At 31.8% G+C, this 15379-nt stretch overlaps 6 protein-coding genes across 6 annotated transcripts; 4 read left to right on the top strand and 2 right to left on the bottom strand.

The window, feature by feature from the left end:
* The first annotated feature begins 31 nt into the window (after nucleotides 1-31).
* On the top strand, nucleotides 32-2387 carry LOC103568400 (conserved oligomeric Golgi complex subunit 8). Its single transcript, XM_008545246.3, has 5 exons — nucleotides 32-204; nucleotides 299-370; nucleotides 441-1492; nucleotides 1608-1952; nucleotides 2015-2387. The coding sequence occupies exons 1-5, from the start codon at nucleotides 150-152 to the stop codon at nucleotides 2291-2293; spliced, it is 1803 nt and encodes a 600-aa protein (XP_008543468.1). The 5' UTR covers nucleotides 32-149; the 3' UTR covers nucleotides 2294-2387.
* A 1063-nt stretch (nucleotides 2388-3450) lies between these two features.
* On the top strand, nucleotides 3451-4991 carry LOC103570184 (KIF-binding protein-like). Its single transcript, XM_053737940.1, has 4 exons — nucleotides 3451-3892; nucleotides 3998-4106; nucleotides 4162-4650; nucleotides 4712-4991. The coding sequence occupies exons 1-4, from the start codon at nucleotides 3451-3453 to the stop codon at nucleotides 4989-4991; spliced, it is 1320 nt and encodes a 439-aa protein (XP_053593915.1).
* Nucleotides 4992-5338: 347 nt separating this feature from the next.
* Nucleotides 5339-7491, bottom strand: LOC103568408 (uncharacterized). Its single transcript, XM_008545255.2, has 3 exons — nucleotides 7275-7491; nucleotides 6088-7197; nucleotides 5339-5911 (listed from the first exon to the last, which is right to left on the bottom strand). Exons 1-3 carry the CDS (start codon nucleotides 7343-7345, stop codon nucleotides 5458-5460), a joined length of 1635 nt encoding a protein of 544 aa, XP_008543477.1. The 5' UTR covers nucleotides 7346-7491; the 3' UTR covers nucleotides 5339-5457.
* Nucleotides 7492-9492: 2001 nt separating this feature from the next.
* On the top strand, nucleotides 9493-11949 carry LOC103568415 (histone acetyltransferase type B catalytic subunit). Its single transcript, XM_008545266.3, has 4 exons — nucleotides 9493-9636; nucleotides 9873-10288; nucleotides 10369-10743; nucleotides 10830-11949. The coding sequence occupies exons 2-4, from the start codon at nucleotides 9874-9876 to the stop codon at nucleotides 11279-11281; spliced, it is 1242 nt and encodes a 413-aa protein (XP_008543488.1). The 5' UTR covers nucleotides 9493-9636; nucleotide 9873; the 3' UTR covers nucleotides 11282-11949.
* An 82-nt stretch (nucleotides 11950-12031) lies between these two features.
* Nucleotides 12032-13158, top strand: LOC103568423 (uroporphyrinogen-III synthase). Its single transcript, XM_008545278.3, has 2 exons — nucleotides 12032-12498; nucleotides 12555-13158. The coding sequence occupies exons 1-2, from the start codon at nucleotides 12312-12314 to the stop codon at nucleotides 13139-13141; spliced, it is 774 nt and encodes a 257-aa protein (XP_008543500.1). The 5' UTR covers nucleotides 12032-12311; the 3' UTR covers nucleotides 13142-13158.
* A 158-nt stretch (nucleotides 13159-13316) lies between these two features.
* On the bottom strand, nucleotides 13317-15024 carry LOC103568434 (tyrosine-protein phosphatase non-receptor type 14). The gene is made up of 4 exons (XM_008545290.3): nucleotides 14827-15024; nucleotides 14227-14746; nucleotides 13993-14154; nucleotides 13317-13925 (listed from the first exon to the last, which is right to left on the bottom strand). The coding sequence occupies exons 2-4, from the start codon at nucleotides 14743-14745 to the stop codon at nucleotides 13317-13319; spliced, it is 1290 nt and encodes a 429-aa protein (XP_008543512.1). The 5' UTR covers nucleotide 14746; nucleotides 14827-15024.
* Nucleotides 15025-15379: the final 355 nt, after the last annotated feature.

Below are 15379 nucleotides of genomic sequence, written 5' to 3'. Positions count from 1 at the left end.
CTCAATAACAAGTAACCTAATAATAATAATATTTTTTAATAGAGTTAAAAATGCCAACATTACAATTTTATTTATTTACAAAAAAGTATAATTTATCGATGCATAATTAAAATAAGTACTCATTCTCTATATTTAATTACCAGTAAACAATGGATATCGAAACAGAAAAAGTTATAGAATTAGTATTTCCTAATGGAATATCTGGTAAGTTAACAAATTTATTATTTAAATTAAATTTATTATTTAAAAATGGAATTTATTACTTATAGTATGTATTTGTAATTATTAATTTTTTTAGATTCTTGGAAAGACAATCCAGATTTTTATCAATATTTAACAAAACTTGGTGGCTTGGATGTTGACCAACTGAGTGAGTAGCAGACCAATAAATTTTTAATTTATTTTGACGATAATAAGTAATTATTTATTAATAATTACAGACAAAGAACCAGATCATTTGACAGATGAAAAAAATTTGGCATTACAAAACACTCAAGAACTAGCCTATTCAAATTATAAAACGTTCATCCAGACAGCTGACAACTGTCATGAGATATTCCGGGAGTTCAATTCAAGCGAAAATCACTTGGATAATTTATTAAAAAAGATTCCAGTGTTTGTTGAAAAGTGTCAGTCATTTTGTGATAAATCCAAGGAAATAAACACTCACAGGCGCCTGAATGACTTGACATTGAAGAAAAGTGCCGAGATACTGGAGATCTTGGAGATGCCGCAGCTGATGGAAACCTGCTTACGTAGCAGCCAATACAATGAAGCTTTGGAATTATCGCAATACGCTCGACAACTAGGGTCCAAGCATAGCGATATTCCCGTCGTCCAGTCAGTAGTCCAAGACATTGAGAACAGCTGGTCCGGAATGGTCGGCCAGGTTGTCGGATCACTTCGTGGAGACCTACCTCTGGCCAAGTGTCTTCAGCTAGTGGGTTTGCTTCGTTCTATGGATGCTTTCACAGAAGCCGAGCTGCGTATTAAATTTTTACAAGCTCGTGACAGCTGGTTCCAAGGTCTGCTCAACGCAATACCCAAAGAAGACTCTAATTTTCATCTTACTAAGACCATCGAGCTCTCGCGTATTCATTTATTCAACATAATTACTCAGTACAGAGCTATGTTCAACGACGATGATCATTTGATCGTCAATCGTGACAACGTTATCAATGAAGCCGCTATTTTTCCTCACTGGCTTGAAGAAAAATTGTCACAATTCCTTTCGACTTTGGAGCAGGACCTACCTCATGTTACTTCTGTTGATTCAATTCTGGGACAGTGCACGTACTTCGGGTTATCTTTTGGCAGAGTCGGTGCTGATTTTACCACTAGAATGTCCATGATATTCATCCAAGTTATCAGCAGCAAATTTATAAAAAATGTTAATTCGGCTACGAAGAAATTCGATAAAGACATGGAGACTTTTACGTTGATTAATAAAATTCATCGTACTGATATTAAAGCTGAGACACAAATTAAATCTGTAAGTATTTTTTTTTTAAATTTATAATAAATAAATGAATTTAAATTTATATTTATTATAAGTTTAAATTTATAGTAAATGAATAATAATTATAAATTAATTGTTAAAATTTCAGGAAAATCCACCAGATCAACTAGTAAACTTTTATCCACTAGCCGAGTACTGCAATGGATTAATTTCAACTTTCAATGAATTGAGATTGTGCTCGCCGGTAGCTTTATCCGAATTCTGTACTTCTGCAATCGAAGAATCGTTACTGAGTGTCGCAAGAGGAATCTTAGTATTTTATAAACAAGAACAACAGGCTTTTGCTACTACTGAAAGAGAAAATATGATCAAGTTTGTTGAATGCTTCAGTGATCAACTGATTCCATATGTTCAGTTTTGTTTGCACGCTATTTTTCCGCCAGTTCAAGTGGCGGCTCATTTGGGAATAACTGTCAATCATTTACAGAAAGAGGTAACAGTTTATAAATATTTATTCCTAATAAACATCAGTAATAAATGTAATTTTAATTACAGGGAATAACGTATTTAGAGCGTAAAAAAATTATCGAACCACTAGTTTCGTTGTTGCCTATAAAAAGTATTGTACAAGATTCATTAGTCCCAATAACTTTGGCAGAACCTTTGAGTCAAAACTCTAGTCCATCGACGACAGCATCATCATCATTATCAGTTGAAAAAATTCCTGAGACAACTGAGATGACTAATGAAAAAGAATCTAAAGCTGAAGTTGAATACGTGACGAATGAAACTCAAGATCAAGATAATAAATTACAAAAAAATGAAAAAGAATAAAATTAAAAATTAATTTTTTAACTGTAAATAAATATTCATGTACTGTTCACATTTTACAAATATAATATGAATTTATAATTAAATTAAAATTATTTTAATTATCATCATTAATTAATAATTTATAGTATTAAAAATTTTTGAAAATAATTATTAAACTTAGCTACCTTTATAAAAGTAATTCTTTATAAAGTATTCATTTTTTAAATTAAAAAAAAAAATATTAATAAAAAACCAAAAATAATGAAATAGTAAATGAATATTTAAATAACAGAAAAATATGAATTAAACAAAATAATTTTTTAGCTTTGTTAGATCCATCATGCTTCTTAGTTTTCTTAAGAGCTTTAATGCGAGAAAGAAAGTTGCTTAAACCAAGAGGAAAATTTTTTAGGATAAAAAATATATATGTAGGAGAGAGAGGTCACCGATGCTGGACAGTAGCAGTGGGAGTAGTTCGATGTTCGCCGCGAGATGGCGCCGACCGTCTTGTAGTGTTCCTGATAAGATACTTATTTCAGAGTTTATATATTCCATACTTGATGAGATCTGATTGTGTATACCTTATGATCTGTTACTACAATGTTTATCTATCCACTGGGTGGGAACGACCTCATAATGCCCGCTAATTAATATTATTATATAAGGCATAGTGTTAAGAAGCTGCTGATCTGTAATAGTGAAATAGTTATGATGAATTAAATATTCAACTACATGTCAAAGAGAGAATGTTGGAAATGTTCTGTATTAAAACAGGTGTAGGGACGAGGTACTGCGAGAGGCGCGCGTTGTACAATGCCATCTCGCGAAGTTGTGCCGAACCACCACATTTATATATATATATATATATATATATATATATATATTACACATGTGTTGCCATAGTATTTATTTAACCAAAACTTTGAATAAATTATATTAAATTAAAAATGACTGATAATAATTACAATGAATTAAACATAAATTTATTAAAAAAATATTACCAAAATATAAAACAATTACAAAAATCACAAAAGAATAATTGTGACAATGAATCAAATGAACCAAGCGTCAATAAATCAGATCAAATAAATAAATTGATTGAAGAGTCGATACAGAAAATTGAGGAGATTAAAAATAATCAAGATATGGATGATAAAAATATTAAAAAATTACTGGGGATGAAGACGACGCTGCTGTACGAACAGTCAAAACTTTTGACAACCTTAAATAGACAAGATGAAGCCGAAAGACTTTTGGCCAAATGTCTCGATGATATTAATGAATTTATAAGCTCCCGTGAATTAATATACTTGGCACTGAGAATAATTAATAATTATGGTTATCTTCTTTCAAAGCGAGAAGACTATGAAGCTGCGAGAAAAATTTTGGAATCCGGTAAAACTGTTTACGAAGCTAAAAAAGATGAAGGGTTTTGCAGCAGTGACGATTTGTTTTCTCCCAATCTTTCAACGTCGTTTTCTAGCAAATTGGAACATCTTGCGACAAACAATTTGCAAATGCTGGCTTTTGTTTACAGCAAACTAGAACTACATGATAAATTTGCTGAGTACCACCATCAAGTGCTGGATCGTCAGTTGGAGATCAATGATGATCCACTGGGTTGGTCAATCAAATCAACTACTTTGGCTGCTTATCTGTCTTCCAACCATAGATTTGAGTGGGTTTTCATATTTAATATACTATTATTTATCAGAAATTGAATAGAAAGTATTTTCAGGGAAGCGAAAAATCATTTAGAGGTCGCGGAGTTTGTTCTGAAAAAATATGAGAACGAATTGAAGGCCTTGGAATCATCAATAGAAATCACAGAGAAGTAAAAAAAAAATTTTAACTGCAGGCTTATGTTGAATATTTTTTGTTTGCTATAGATTACAGAGTATCCAAGAAAAATTGATAATGATCGCCAGAGGTTGGGTGAAGTATAGTCTGAATTTGTTCAATGCATCGATAACTAAAATCGTAGAGCATTTATCTCATGATTTGTCACCAAATGACGCGCAGGAACGAGTTTGGCTCTCGTCATTTCAATGCAATATCGATGTAATTAAGGAATCAGTTGAAGAAAACTCGAACCCGACTGACCATGATGAGTCGAGTAATAAATTAAGTGACAATGCTGATAATGATGACAGAAGATTGCTGTTTAAATTAAATACTGATACTAATTGTCAAGTATCAACGGCCTTGATAGAAAATACGAGTGAAGCCAGAGCACTTTTTAATTTCTCTTATAATTACCTGACCAAAATACGATTATTTTATACCCTCGAAGATCATGCTATGGATTATGTCAACGCGATTCTTGATCTGAGTGAACTGTATCGATGTCTGGCCTTCTATGAAGAAGACATCGACAGGTATTTGTGTTAAAGTTTTTCGTAAGTTTAGTAGATAATAAATGGATTGTTCATTTTTTAGCCAGTACTCTGTTCAGAAACTCCGAGCAGATGCCATAGAAACACTGAGTACTATTTTACGTCAGGTCAGACCCGAGTGTTATATTGCTGTGTCAATAGAACTTCTTCAGGAGTTAGCAGAGATCCAGCTGGAGTTACTGGGTTTGAACTTTAGAAGAATATACGCTGCGCGAGATGCTGAAGATATTAATCAGGACCGTAAAATTCAAACGATCAAGTATTTACATAATAAAATACAACAGTTTAAAAATAATTATAAAGATACTTTGTCTACTAGTTGAATCTTGACCGAATGTTCAATAAAGTCTTGATAAAAATTTATTTTATGATAAATTATTTATTATTAGGCCAGAAATACACGTGAAGAAGACTTTCCTTGTAAAAATTGGCTTGACACCCGAAATTTAATGTTACCTAATTATTGAAGTAATCAATTAATTTATTCCAGCCCACCGACGACAGCAGCATCATCATCAATAGAAAAAATTCCTGAGACAAGTTTGTTTAATTTTTTTTTTTTTTAATTTATAATGAAATAAATTTTTTAATCAACTAATAAAAAATGAAAAGGAATAAAATAAGAAATTAATTTTCTAACTGTAAATAAATATTTATCTACTGTTCACAATTTACAAAAAAATTACATTATATTTATAATTGAATTAATTTCTTTTATTTATCGCCATTAACTAATAATTAATAGTATTAAAAATTTTTTAAAATAATCATTAAACTTAACTACACTTATTAGTTTATGTCCATAAGCTCGCGGGAAATAGTTTTCTCAGCGGCTTCTCTGCTGTTGAGTATCCCGGACGCCGTCGTCCTCTTATGGACGTTATTACTTTTAATGATAGACACGCTGGAGTTTATACTTGACGTCGGACTATGCGCTGACATGTTATCAGAAGTTTGCGCGCATTGATTAGGTGGCAATTTAATAATTAATACTTCATTATTCAGCATACTCGCATTTTCTGTCAGAGATTTTAATTTTTTTGTATATGACTCTTCGTGATTATTAGATACGCGGCTTTTATCTTGGCTGTCTGACTTAAGATGGTCCAGTTGGTTTTGCAGTTTCTCCACTTGATCTATTTCACGTTTACGAGTCTGACGGAGAACTCGAACTCGTCTACGTAAAACGTTAAAATTTTTTTGCGCCTTTGTATATCTTTCTTGTAAATTTGCTTCTGTTATTCTGTAAATAAATAAATATATTCAATTAATAATAATTACTACCAATACTAAATAGTAAATGAAGTGACTGCTCCAGTTTTAAAAATTTTAAAATAAATGTACAAGTGTTTCATCTACTAGTATTTAAAACTGAGGTTTCGTACTCAATAAATAAAAATATTAAAGATAAATACTTACATTGTTTTCTGACCATTCATATTTTGATTAATCGATTTATTTTTAACATCTTTCATTCCATTGTTTAAATCTAAGAGAGTAAACTGACTGTCGTGTCGAAAATTTCTATTTAGAGGAGGTTTTTTAATCTGACGTTTCCTCTTATTATTAGGAGGATTACTTTTAGGTTCATTATTCAATTGACGTCTGTTCAAAGGTTTACGCTTTATTTTACTATTGTTTCTTATTTCTTCCGACTGTCCAGCAGTTCCTGGAGGAATTGCACACTTGGTTACTTTTAATTCGCCTGTCACTGGATCTAAGCTGAATATAACACGTCTGTTCAAGGCAAAATTATCAACAAAAACTTGTCCATCATTGGTATCAACTTTTTCCGACTTAATTTCCCTCTCACTTTCGTCTTCGACTTTATTATTGACTTGGGGAAACTCTGACAAGTACTGTTCCTTCGTGTAATATCTATTTACTTCTACCTTCAAGACGAAGTTCTTGTCGGTTAGTTCTGCAGTTGATTTATCAGATCCCACGTTATTACTTGGCTCCACAGGTTCATTTTTCGGCACCACAGGGCAGTTATTTGAAACCGCAGGGCTAAGATTTGACAATGCGGGAGTATTACTGTCAAAAGGAATTATAATTAAACATGGATTAGCTGCATTAGAAGTATTTTGCATGGATTGCGCTGGTACTGGTACTTGTTGTTGATACCCTTGCGATGAGTTCAGTTTTACATCAGTACTTTGTTCGACTTTAGGTAAAATTTTTCTGTACCTCTGTCCACTCATCATTCTCGGCAGCTGCTTGACTAATTGTGGTGTTAAAATAACAGGTGTCGGGCCTTGGAATGAAATCAATTTAACATCTTGCGAATTACTTTCATTATTACAAACTTGTTCATTTTTTATAACAAATCCTGGCTCTGTTTTCGGACTGGGAAATATCGTTGGCACAGCACCGTTTTTTAGTTTTTTATAATTATTTGTCGTTGGTTCGATATCTGTTGCAGAAAAATGAGCGGCACATATTTTGTCCTCTTCCTTGGGCTTCCAATCTTTATTTCCAATTTGTGAAATCCATTTTTGCAGTAAATTATCATCGTCAAATGGGAATCTATTGCAAAATATATAAACTTATGAAAAAGTTTGTTTTTTAGTAATTCAATTTATGTGATATATAAAAGTACTTACTTAAAATAACTTATATTATTTTCTGAAATTTGTTTGTTACTCTGACAATCAATTACACAACACCTTTGCATTTTTAATTTAAAATTATTATTTATTACAACAAATTTATTTTTGTTGTATTTATTAATAAATTATAATTCTTTAATTTAAGAAACAAAAAATAGATATTTATTATAAAAAAAATTTTAAGACGTATACAATTACTCTTAACCTCAACTTTTATTGCTTAGCTCCATTTAAATAATAATTATAGGTTATCTTTATTACCAGTCGAAGATAAATATTATGATACAATAATATGTACCCAAAGAGCCAGTCGAATTTTAAAATCCGATTACAATTCGAAAATTGTTAATTGTCTGATAACTTCAGGATCATAACGCGTTACTAAAACCATAAGGGCGTATCTCAAAATATACGCCCTTTTGGTTCTGCAGAACCAAAAGGGCGTATAAAAAAACTTTTTTGCTTCAATCAATGTAAAAATGTTGACAACATTAGAATCTATTGAAAAAACGAAAGAAATTTTTTTTTTGTTTTACGCCTTTTTGGTTTTAAGAAAAAATTTTTTTAAAATCATAAGGGCGTATCCTGTTTTTTCGATTTATTATCAATTATAGGTAAGAGTAAGAAAAAAAATTGCCAGCGTAATAAAAATTATCACTCCACAATTTAATTTATATGAACAAATATTTATTTAAGTGAAAAAACAAATAAAAAATAGAGAAAAAATAAATTCATCAGGGTATTAGTCCTATACCATCTCCATCGTCAGAATCATCTGTACCTAAGAGTATGAAAAAAATTTTTTTAATTTTTTTTAGAACATAACTTGACAATAATAAAAAAATTTATAAACTATTACCATCGCTGAAAATTAATCTTTAATAATATTGATAATATTTTTGTGGGACGGTGCCTGATGCACAAAAATGATTTAGGTCATTAAACTTGCTTTGATATATTGGTATTCTAGAACCATAACAATTCTCAAGAACAACGGTAATTGATTTTTGAAAATAAAAAGAAAAAAAAAAAACAGGAAACAGAAAATGAAACTTTGATTGAAAAATGAAAAAATGCACCTTTGAAAAATTGAACAATCTAAATGTGCATTTTTTTAATTTGATTAAATTAAATTTCACAGCACTTATAGAATTTAGAATTTTTTCGTTCCCGAATTATACATATTTTTTACATTAATTGTTGAATTAAAAAAATTGTGACAAACTTAAGATTCGATCAAAATTAAATAAAGAAATTTGGTTTTTTATTCAAATAAATATTTGTTCAGATACATTAAGTTGTGGAGTGATAATTCTTATTACCCTTGCAATTTTTTTTCTTACTCTGACCTATAATTAATAATAAACCGAAAAAATAGGATACGCCCTTATGACTTTAAAAAAATTTTTGCTTAAAACCAAAAGGGCATAAAACAAAAAAATTTTTTTTTTCGTTTTTTCCATAGATTTTAATGTTTTCAATATTTTTACATTGATTGGAGCAAAAAAAAAAATTTTTATACGCCCTTTTGGTTCTGCAGAACCAAAAGGGCGTATATTTTGAGATACGCCCTTTTGGTTTTAGTAACGCGATAAATTAAAGCAGATATTTCGAGAAAAAATTTGTCGCGTTGCTTTTGGGTGGATGAGCTCCAGGTTTTATGTTGCGGACTTACAAGGAGTACTTACGTACGAAAAAAGGAGATTATTTATTTAATTTATGTACCGTGGTGACAAGTCCTGATTTATTTCTATAGATTTTCAATCAAAATTCTACAGAAATTCTTGAGTGTAAAATTTTCTTTTTGATTTATTAAGACTTACATTCAGTAAGTAAGACAGTCAATCTGTATCATCGAGATTTCGGTGATTGATTATCTATATGTATCATTGGGAATTTGGATATTTATCTGGATCATCAATATATCTGCCTCATCTGAATTATATAAAATTAAAAACGGATGATAATAATGACAATGAACCAAATTTACAATTAATGAATAGAAATTACAAAAATATAAAACAATTACATAAATTATAATAGAGTAATTATGAAAACGAATCAACAGTCAGCCATCTCGTCATCTGATAGGCGAAATTTAAATTAATCCGCAGTGGCGCTACTTTTTAGTCCAATGATTGAATGAACTTCGGAAATCTCTCTCTCCATCTACCGAATATTTCAAACTGCGCTTGCGCCAATAAAAGCAAGAGGGTATTAATCCAGAATGGAAATAAATAAAAACGCAAAAAACGCGTCCAGGTATAGAAATATTGGCGCCAAGACTTCTATGTTTACAGTCTAAAAGTTATTTCAATTTATTTATCACAAATAATTACAACAGATAAAAATTTAAGTACGTATATATTTACTAATCAATTATTCTTCATTACAATTAATCGACACAGTAAAATTATTTTTAAAAAAATTTTAGTTTAATTTTTTACTTCAAGTATAAAATAATTTTTTTGAGGTTAAGTAAATCCGCGATCGACAGTTAATCAACATATTTTATCATGAACAGCAAATATGTACACATATACAATAATAATTATTAAGTATTGACATTAAATATGATAATTATTTCACCAGGATGTTGGATGATGCGACACTAGGACGTCTTCGGAGCTACGTAGTTGATAGCAACGAAGTCCTAGAGTTCAAACTGGTGCGAGATGAGCGTGATCTCGAAGATAAAGAGACTTCTTTTCTTCCGGAGATGTCTCACCAGGTATTTGGTGACAGCGAGACCATATTCGGGTACAAAGATCTTAAAATAAAGTTGTACTACTCCGCTGGATGTTTGGAGACTTATCTGGGAATGAGTTACTCAGAGAAATTCCGGAAAGGAATGGACGATGAAGTTGAGCCCGATGAAGTCCTGCCTAAACTGATGGACAAGTTAGCGCCCCATGTTCATGATAACTTGGATTCGTTCATCAAGTCACTGACCAAGGAGGACACATTCAGACCCGCTGGAGAACTGATACACTCGTTTACTGTCACTGGTATTTTAAATTCTTAAAAAACTCGATCGGTAAATTAATTAATTTAATTTAATATTTGAATTTTTAAATAATTTTCTTAGATGATGAGGACAAGACGCGTAATTTTGAAGTATTTAAAGCAGACATGACTTGCAAAGGATTCAAGGAATATCATCAACGATTACAGACATTTTTACTCTGGTACATAGACGCTGCTAGTTTTATAGACATCGATGATGACCAGTGGCATTACTTCAATATGTTTGAAAAATACACATCGACATCCGGGTGTTCACGTTACGCAACCGTTGGTTTTGCTACTGTCTATCAGTATTATGCTTATCCAAATCATACTAGACCGCGTATTGCTCAAATTCTCGTTTTGCCGCCATTCCAAGGTCTGGGACTGGGCGCACATTTATTGAGAGCCATTTATCGACAGTATATTGGTGATAATCATGTTACTGATATCACTGGTAATTATTCCCACTATCAATATCTTTAGTTAAAACCATAAGGAAACAAACAATTGCATGGAAAAATATATTTTATTTTATTTCAGTTGAAGATCCTTCGACGAACTTCCAAAGAGTACGAGATTACGTTGACGCGCTGAACTGCTTGACTCTACCGTCTTATGGGCTCGAGTTCCTCCAGCAGAAGTTCAACAAGACTATGGCTCTAGAAGCGCGGGAAAAGTTTAAGATCAACAAACGACAAGCCAGGAGGATCTACGAAATTTTGAGGCTGAGAGTCACCGACCTGGCTAATGAGAAAGAGTATCGCGAGTACAGATTAGAAGTCAAGAAGCGTCTCAATGTTCCTTACAAACGCGAGCGCAGAGATTTAAAGAAGTTGGAGTCGGTTGTCAAGAGTCTAGATCAAAAAGAAAGTGGGAATGTCATTCTTCTGCCCAATGAACAGCGTATTCAAACACTAGAGAAAGAATACCGCGCACTCGAAGACGAATACAAGAAAGTTATAAAACGTCTTGATGAAACTTCCGAGCAGTGATTATTTTTTTAGTACCCAATTAATTACTATTACTATTATTATTATTATTATTATTATTATTATTATTATTATTATTATTGTTTTTTTTATACATTATTTTTTTTTGTTTGAATTTTTTTGCATCGTTTTATTTTTAAAGGCATTCTCAGGCCACTTTTTGAAAATTTTCAATTAATTTCAGCTGTCATCACGGTATTAAAATTTTTTTAATTAAATTACAAAAAATTAAAGCATTAAAGAAGGACAATTTTACGGAGATACATTTAAATAAAGTACTTACATTTGTTATCAATTAGAAGCTAAACAAAACTTTATCCTAAAAAATTTGAAAATTCGAATTATAAAGTTGATGTTTTTACTGAAATTTATTTTTCAAATTTCTTTAAGCTCCTAATTGCTAACAATTAATTAATTTTTTAAAAAATTAATCTCAGCAAAATTATAACTTGTCTTTTTTTTAATTAATTGATAAAATTTCATACTGTTATGACAGGTCCAGTTCATTAAATATTTTAAAAAAGTGTGAGGTATCGTCTGAGAATTTCCTCAAAAAACTTGCTCTTGATACTTTGCTTTCTTGAATTATTTAATTTAAAAGTGTACTGTAAATAATGCTTGTAAAACAAGTGCATAAATAAATACAGTTTTTTCACTTGATTATTAATTAAGTAATCGTCAGTTTTTACTCAAAATAGAGATATTTAAAATTACGGTGTCTTTTAACAAAAATGAATCACCAGATACCTGTTGATAAAATTTATCCTGCAAAATGTGCAGTACTAATTAATAACAAGTGATTTACTTGTATATAATTAACATTAATTAATTAAGCAATACCTCCACATATATATTCGACGTTTATATAAATTTCATTTACATTTATCGCGCCGGAAAGTGCCGAGTTTGAACATCAGCCACTAGGAGGTGTCACGTTCTGTATTTATTTTGAGTAAGTGCAAGTAATGAACAACAATAAAGATTTGAAAATATTTGAATTTAAATAGAGCTTCTTGCCAATTAATTAACTAACATGTCAAGTAGTTGCAATGACGTGATACTCTGTAAAGGATTGAGCGAAAAAAATGAAAGCCAGGAAGAATATGTTAAATATTTGAAAACATCTGGATACAATTGCCGAGTATTGAGGACACTGAGCTTTGAATTCATAAATCTAGATCATCTGAAAGAATGTTTGCTCCATCCTGAATCATACTCTGGTAAATTTCATTACTTAGATAACGTTTTTTTAAAATTAATTATTTATTTGCCGCAGGTTTTATATTCACTAGTCCGAGAACAATCGAAGCGATAAATTCAGCAGTAGAAAATCTTGATGATTTATGGAAAAAATTGCCAGTGTTCTGCGTAGGACCGTCGACAGAAACTCTAGCAAAACAATGTCTCAAGTTGAATTTATGCGAAGGATCACATTGTGGTAACTCCCGTGAGCTGGCAGACTACATTATAAATAAATCTGAAAAAAATAACAAACCGCTGCTGTATCCCTGCAGCGAAATATCACGAGACACGATTGAAAAAGTTTTAACGACCAATGGAATTAAATTTTTGAAATTAAATGTATATAGAACTCTAGCCGCGGAATCGCTCAGCGAAGATTTGTCGAGAATTATTACAAACGACTGGCAAATTTTTGTATTTTTTAGCCCGTCTGTCGTTGAATACATTTTGAATGCTGCTAAAAAACGATCACTATCATTAGCTAAAGTTAAATCTGTAGCAATTGGACCCGTGACTGCAGAGGCTTTGGCCAAAGCTGGATTACCTGTTGCTGCTACCGCTGGGAAACCAGACCCCGAGTCTCTTCTAGATGCAATAAAAAATCTAAACTTTGGGACGTAATCATGTGGATTAAAATAATGAAATTATTTTTAAAACTGATACGTGATTTAATAAAATGATTATACATAAAACGTTTGATTAAAATCCTTATGTCAATATAATTATTAAAATATAATTTTTCAACATTTAAAATGTAACGAGGGTGGATTAAAGTAATAAAAGTTAAGAAAACTAGTTAATATCTATTTCTATTGACGACATTGCCCAGTAGACAGAGCTCAGCACCAACAATCGTCGACTGGTTCGCGTAATAAGGCTGCGGTGGATTCCCGCCGTTGTACTTCATCTGAACAGCGGTCTCGTAGTCGGGCGCTGGTCTGTAGGACGGAAGGAGAGCGCGTAAATTATTTAGATCTGTCGAAGAAACTGATACCACTGGCGGATAAGGCGTCGTTGAGAGATCATTGTAACTAGTCCATCGCATTGAATCATCAGCATTACGATTTTCTAAATTAACTGAAGCTGCCTGCTCAGTCGAGTCATTAGTATCGCTATCAAAGTATCCCGTTAGTCTTTCGGAGGGCCGGGAGTCCTGATGCTGCATATAAAATGTGTGCTGAGCAATACACAGTCGCCATGTGTATTTAGCGCTGCGTGAATCGCGAAAGAAAAACTGTTTCGCTTCTTCATGCTCCGATTGACACTCTATTCGAAAAGTTTTCTTATGATTTATTACGTTGCTTATATCTTTCCATCGGTAAAATTGGGTCGCTTGTGTTGATGTGTACCCGACCATTATTCCATTTATTGAAATTCCAAGAACTACTTGATTATTTCCCTCATCCTGGTTATCAAAACACATCAGATAATTAACAAATCAATTAAATAATTCATAACTTTAAACCAATTACCTTAGCAGTAAATGATTCATGTCCATATCCTTCTAATTGAACGACACTAGATATGTAAAGTTCTTCAGCAACTGCTTGAGTCACTCCAGCTAAGCTCTTGTACTGGCAAATCGCTGAGTGTAGTAGACCATCTTTGCCACTTGCTTCTGCGTCAATCACATCCTAATCAATAGATCAATTAGATCAATGAAATTGTGGAAACTATCAAGGAAAGACAATAAAATTATGTATTACTTTAGGAAAGAAGGCGCACTGCTGAAGACATTCGAAAGTATGTCTTGTAGGGTCATAATTCCCAAGCTCTGCTTGCATCGAGTAACTCGCCAGCAAAGTGGCTTGTCTGGAGCTGCAGTGGATCCTTCCCTCCAGAATGTCGCTCTTGAGTTGCAAGTAATAGTGATATCTGGTCATGTCATCTTGTATCAACTGGACATCGGTTATGTAGAACATGATCCTCAAATACAAACTGAAACTCTTTGCCTCCTTCTCCAGCTGCCTCTTCAGAGGCTTGTCCATGTCGACCCACCTCGCAGAAGGCTCCCCGTGTCTGCAGATGTACCTCAGCCCGAAAAACTCCGGCTGACCCAGACCCAGTCTCTGGGTGACATTTTCCAGGCACTCTTGCCCTAGACTGTCGACTCCCAGAGTGCACTCGATTGACGTCTGGTCCAGCAGCTCCACGCAAATCACATACTGGTTTTTAGACACGACATTATACTGGCGGCTTTTCTTCAGATGGAATTTGAACGGCATCCTTTTAATATTTTTAGATATATTATTAATACTATTGTCTATATACTAGTTATTATTTATAAATATTTTGTCATTACTTACTTATTTTGTATTTAATTAAGTTTTCAATTAATTATAAAAAAATTTTTTTCACATTATCAAATTTATTTCACTGATAGTAATTTAAATTTATTAATAAGTCTATTTATTTATCAATATTTGCGTGATGTCTTGATGTATATAAATAAATAAATACTCAGTACTCAGAACTGAGTGTAATGTCAATGTGAAGTTGGCGCGTGTTTAAGTTCCATTTACAATCAGCTGCTAAATATTTTTGTTATTTAAAAGTATAGATGAGTTACACAAAATATATTTTTTAAATTAATGAGCGTGAATGTAACTGACTATTGTCAATTTTAAAATTTTGAATTAAACAAATAAATAAGTGCAATAAAAATTTAAAAATACGTATTTAAATAATTGAAAAATCAGTTCGCGCCTTTTTTTTAAATTTTATTATTGTAATTTATTTAATTATTTATTTAAAATTTATAAATTTTCTCATGTCTGCTACATTCAGACATTTAAATTACCAACAACTCTAGGGACAAAGTAAATCCTCTATTTGGTGACATTTTACTGAAGCTGATTG

This window comes from Microplitis demolitor, chromosome 1 (genome assembly GCF_026212275.2).
Source record: "Microplitis demolitor isolate Queensland-Clemson2020A chromosome 1, iyMicDemo2.1a, whole genome shotgun sequence".
Taxonomy (NCBI): domain Eukaryota; kingdom Metazoa; phylum Arthropoda; class Insecta; order Hymenoptera; family Braconidae; genus Microplitis; species Microplitis demolitor.
Note: the sequence above shows the minus strand (reverse complement) of the source record. Positions and strands in the feature narration are given on the sequence as shown.

Excerpts from the sequence above, each read along its gene's own strand:
- LOC103568400 (XM_008545246.3), top strand. The coding sequence starts at position 150 with ATGGATATCGAAACAGAAAAAGTTATAGAATTAGTATTTCCTAATGGA. Across the intron at positions 371-440 it reads CTTGGATGTTGACCAACTGA|ACAAAGAACCAGATCATTTG; the intron begins GTGAGTAGCAGA and ends TAATAATTACAG. Across the intron at positions 1,953-2,014 it reads TCAATCATTTACAGAAAGAG|GGAATAACGTATTTAGAGCG; the intron begins GTAACAGTTTAT and ends TTTTAATTACAG.
- LOC103568434 (XM_008545290.3), bottom strand. The coding sequence starts at position 14,745 with ATGCCGTTCAAATTCCATCTGAAGAAAAGCCGCCAGTATAATGTCGTG. Across the intron at positions 14,155-14,226 it reads AGTGCGCCTTCTTTCCTAAA|GATGTGATTGACGCAGAAGC; the intron begins GTAATACATAAT and ends TCTATTGATTAG. Across the intron at positions 13,926-13,992 it reads ATGAATCATTTACTGCTAAG|GATGAGGGAAATAATCAAGT; the intron begins GTAATTGGTTTA and ends TTTGATAACCAG.
- LOC103570184 (XM_053737940.1), top strand. The coding sequence starts at position 3,451 with ATGAAGACGACGCTGCTGTACGAACAGTCAAAACTTTTGACAACCTTA. Across the intron at positions 3,893-3,997 it reads GATCAATGATGATCCACTGG|AAAGTATTTTCAGGGAAGCG; the intron begins GTTGGTCAATCA and ends GAAATTGAATAG. Across the intron at positions 4,651-4,711 it reads TATGAAGAAGACATCGACAG|CCAGTACTCTGTTCAGAAAC; the intron begins GTATTTGTGTTA and ends TTCATTTTTTAG.
- LOC103568415 (XM_008545266.3), top strand. The coding sequence starts at position 9,874 with ATGTTGGATGATGCGACACTAGGACGTCTTCGGAGCTACGTAGTTGAT. Across the intron at positions 10,289-10,368 it reads ACACTCGTTTACTGTCACTG|ATGATGAGGACAAGACGCGT; the intron begins GTATTTTAAATT and ends TAATTTTCTTAG. Across the intron at positions 10,744-10,829 it reads TCATGTTACTGATATCACTG|TTGAAGATCCTTCGACGAAC; the intron begins GTAATTATTCCC and ends ATTTTATTTCAG.
- LOC103568423 (XM_008545278.3), top strand. The coding sequence starts at position 12,312 with ATGTCAAGTAGTTGCAATGACGTGATACTCTGTAAAGGATTGAGCGAA. Across the intron at positions 12,499-12,554 it reads CCATCCTGAATCATACTCTG|GTTTTATATTCACTAGTCCG; the intron begins GTAAATTTCATT and ends TATTTGCCGCAG.
- LOC103568408 (XM_008545255.2), bottom strand. The coding sequence starts at position 7,345 with ATGCAAAGGTGTTGTGTAATTGATTGTCAGAGTAACAAACAAATTTCA. Across the intron at positions 7,198-7,274 it reads AATAATATAAGTTATTTTAA|ATTCCCATTTGACGATGATA; the intron begins GTAAGTACTTTT and ends ATTTTGCAATAG. Across the intron at positions 5,912-6,087 it reads ATGAATGGTCAGAAAACAAT|AATAACAGAAGCAAATTTAC; the intron begins GTAAGTATTTAT and ends ATTTATTTACAG.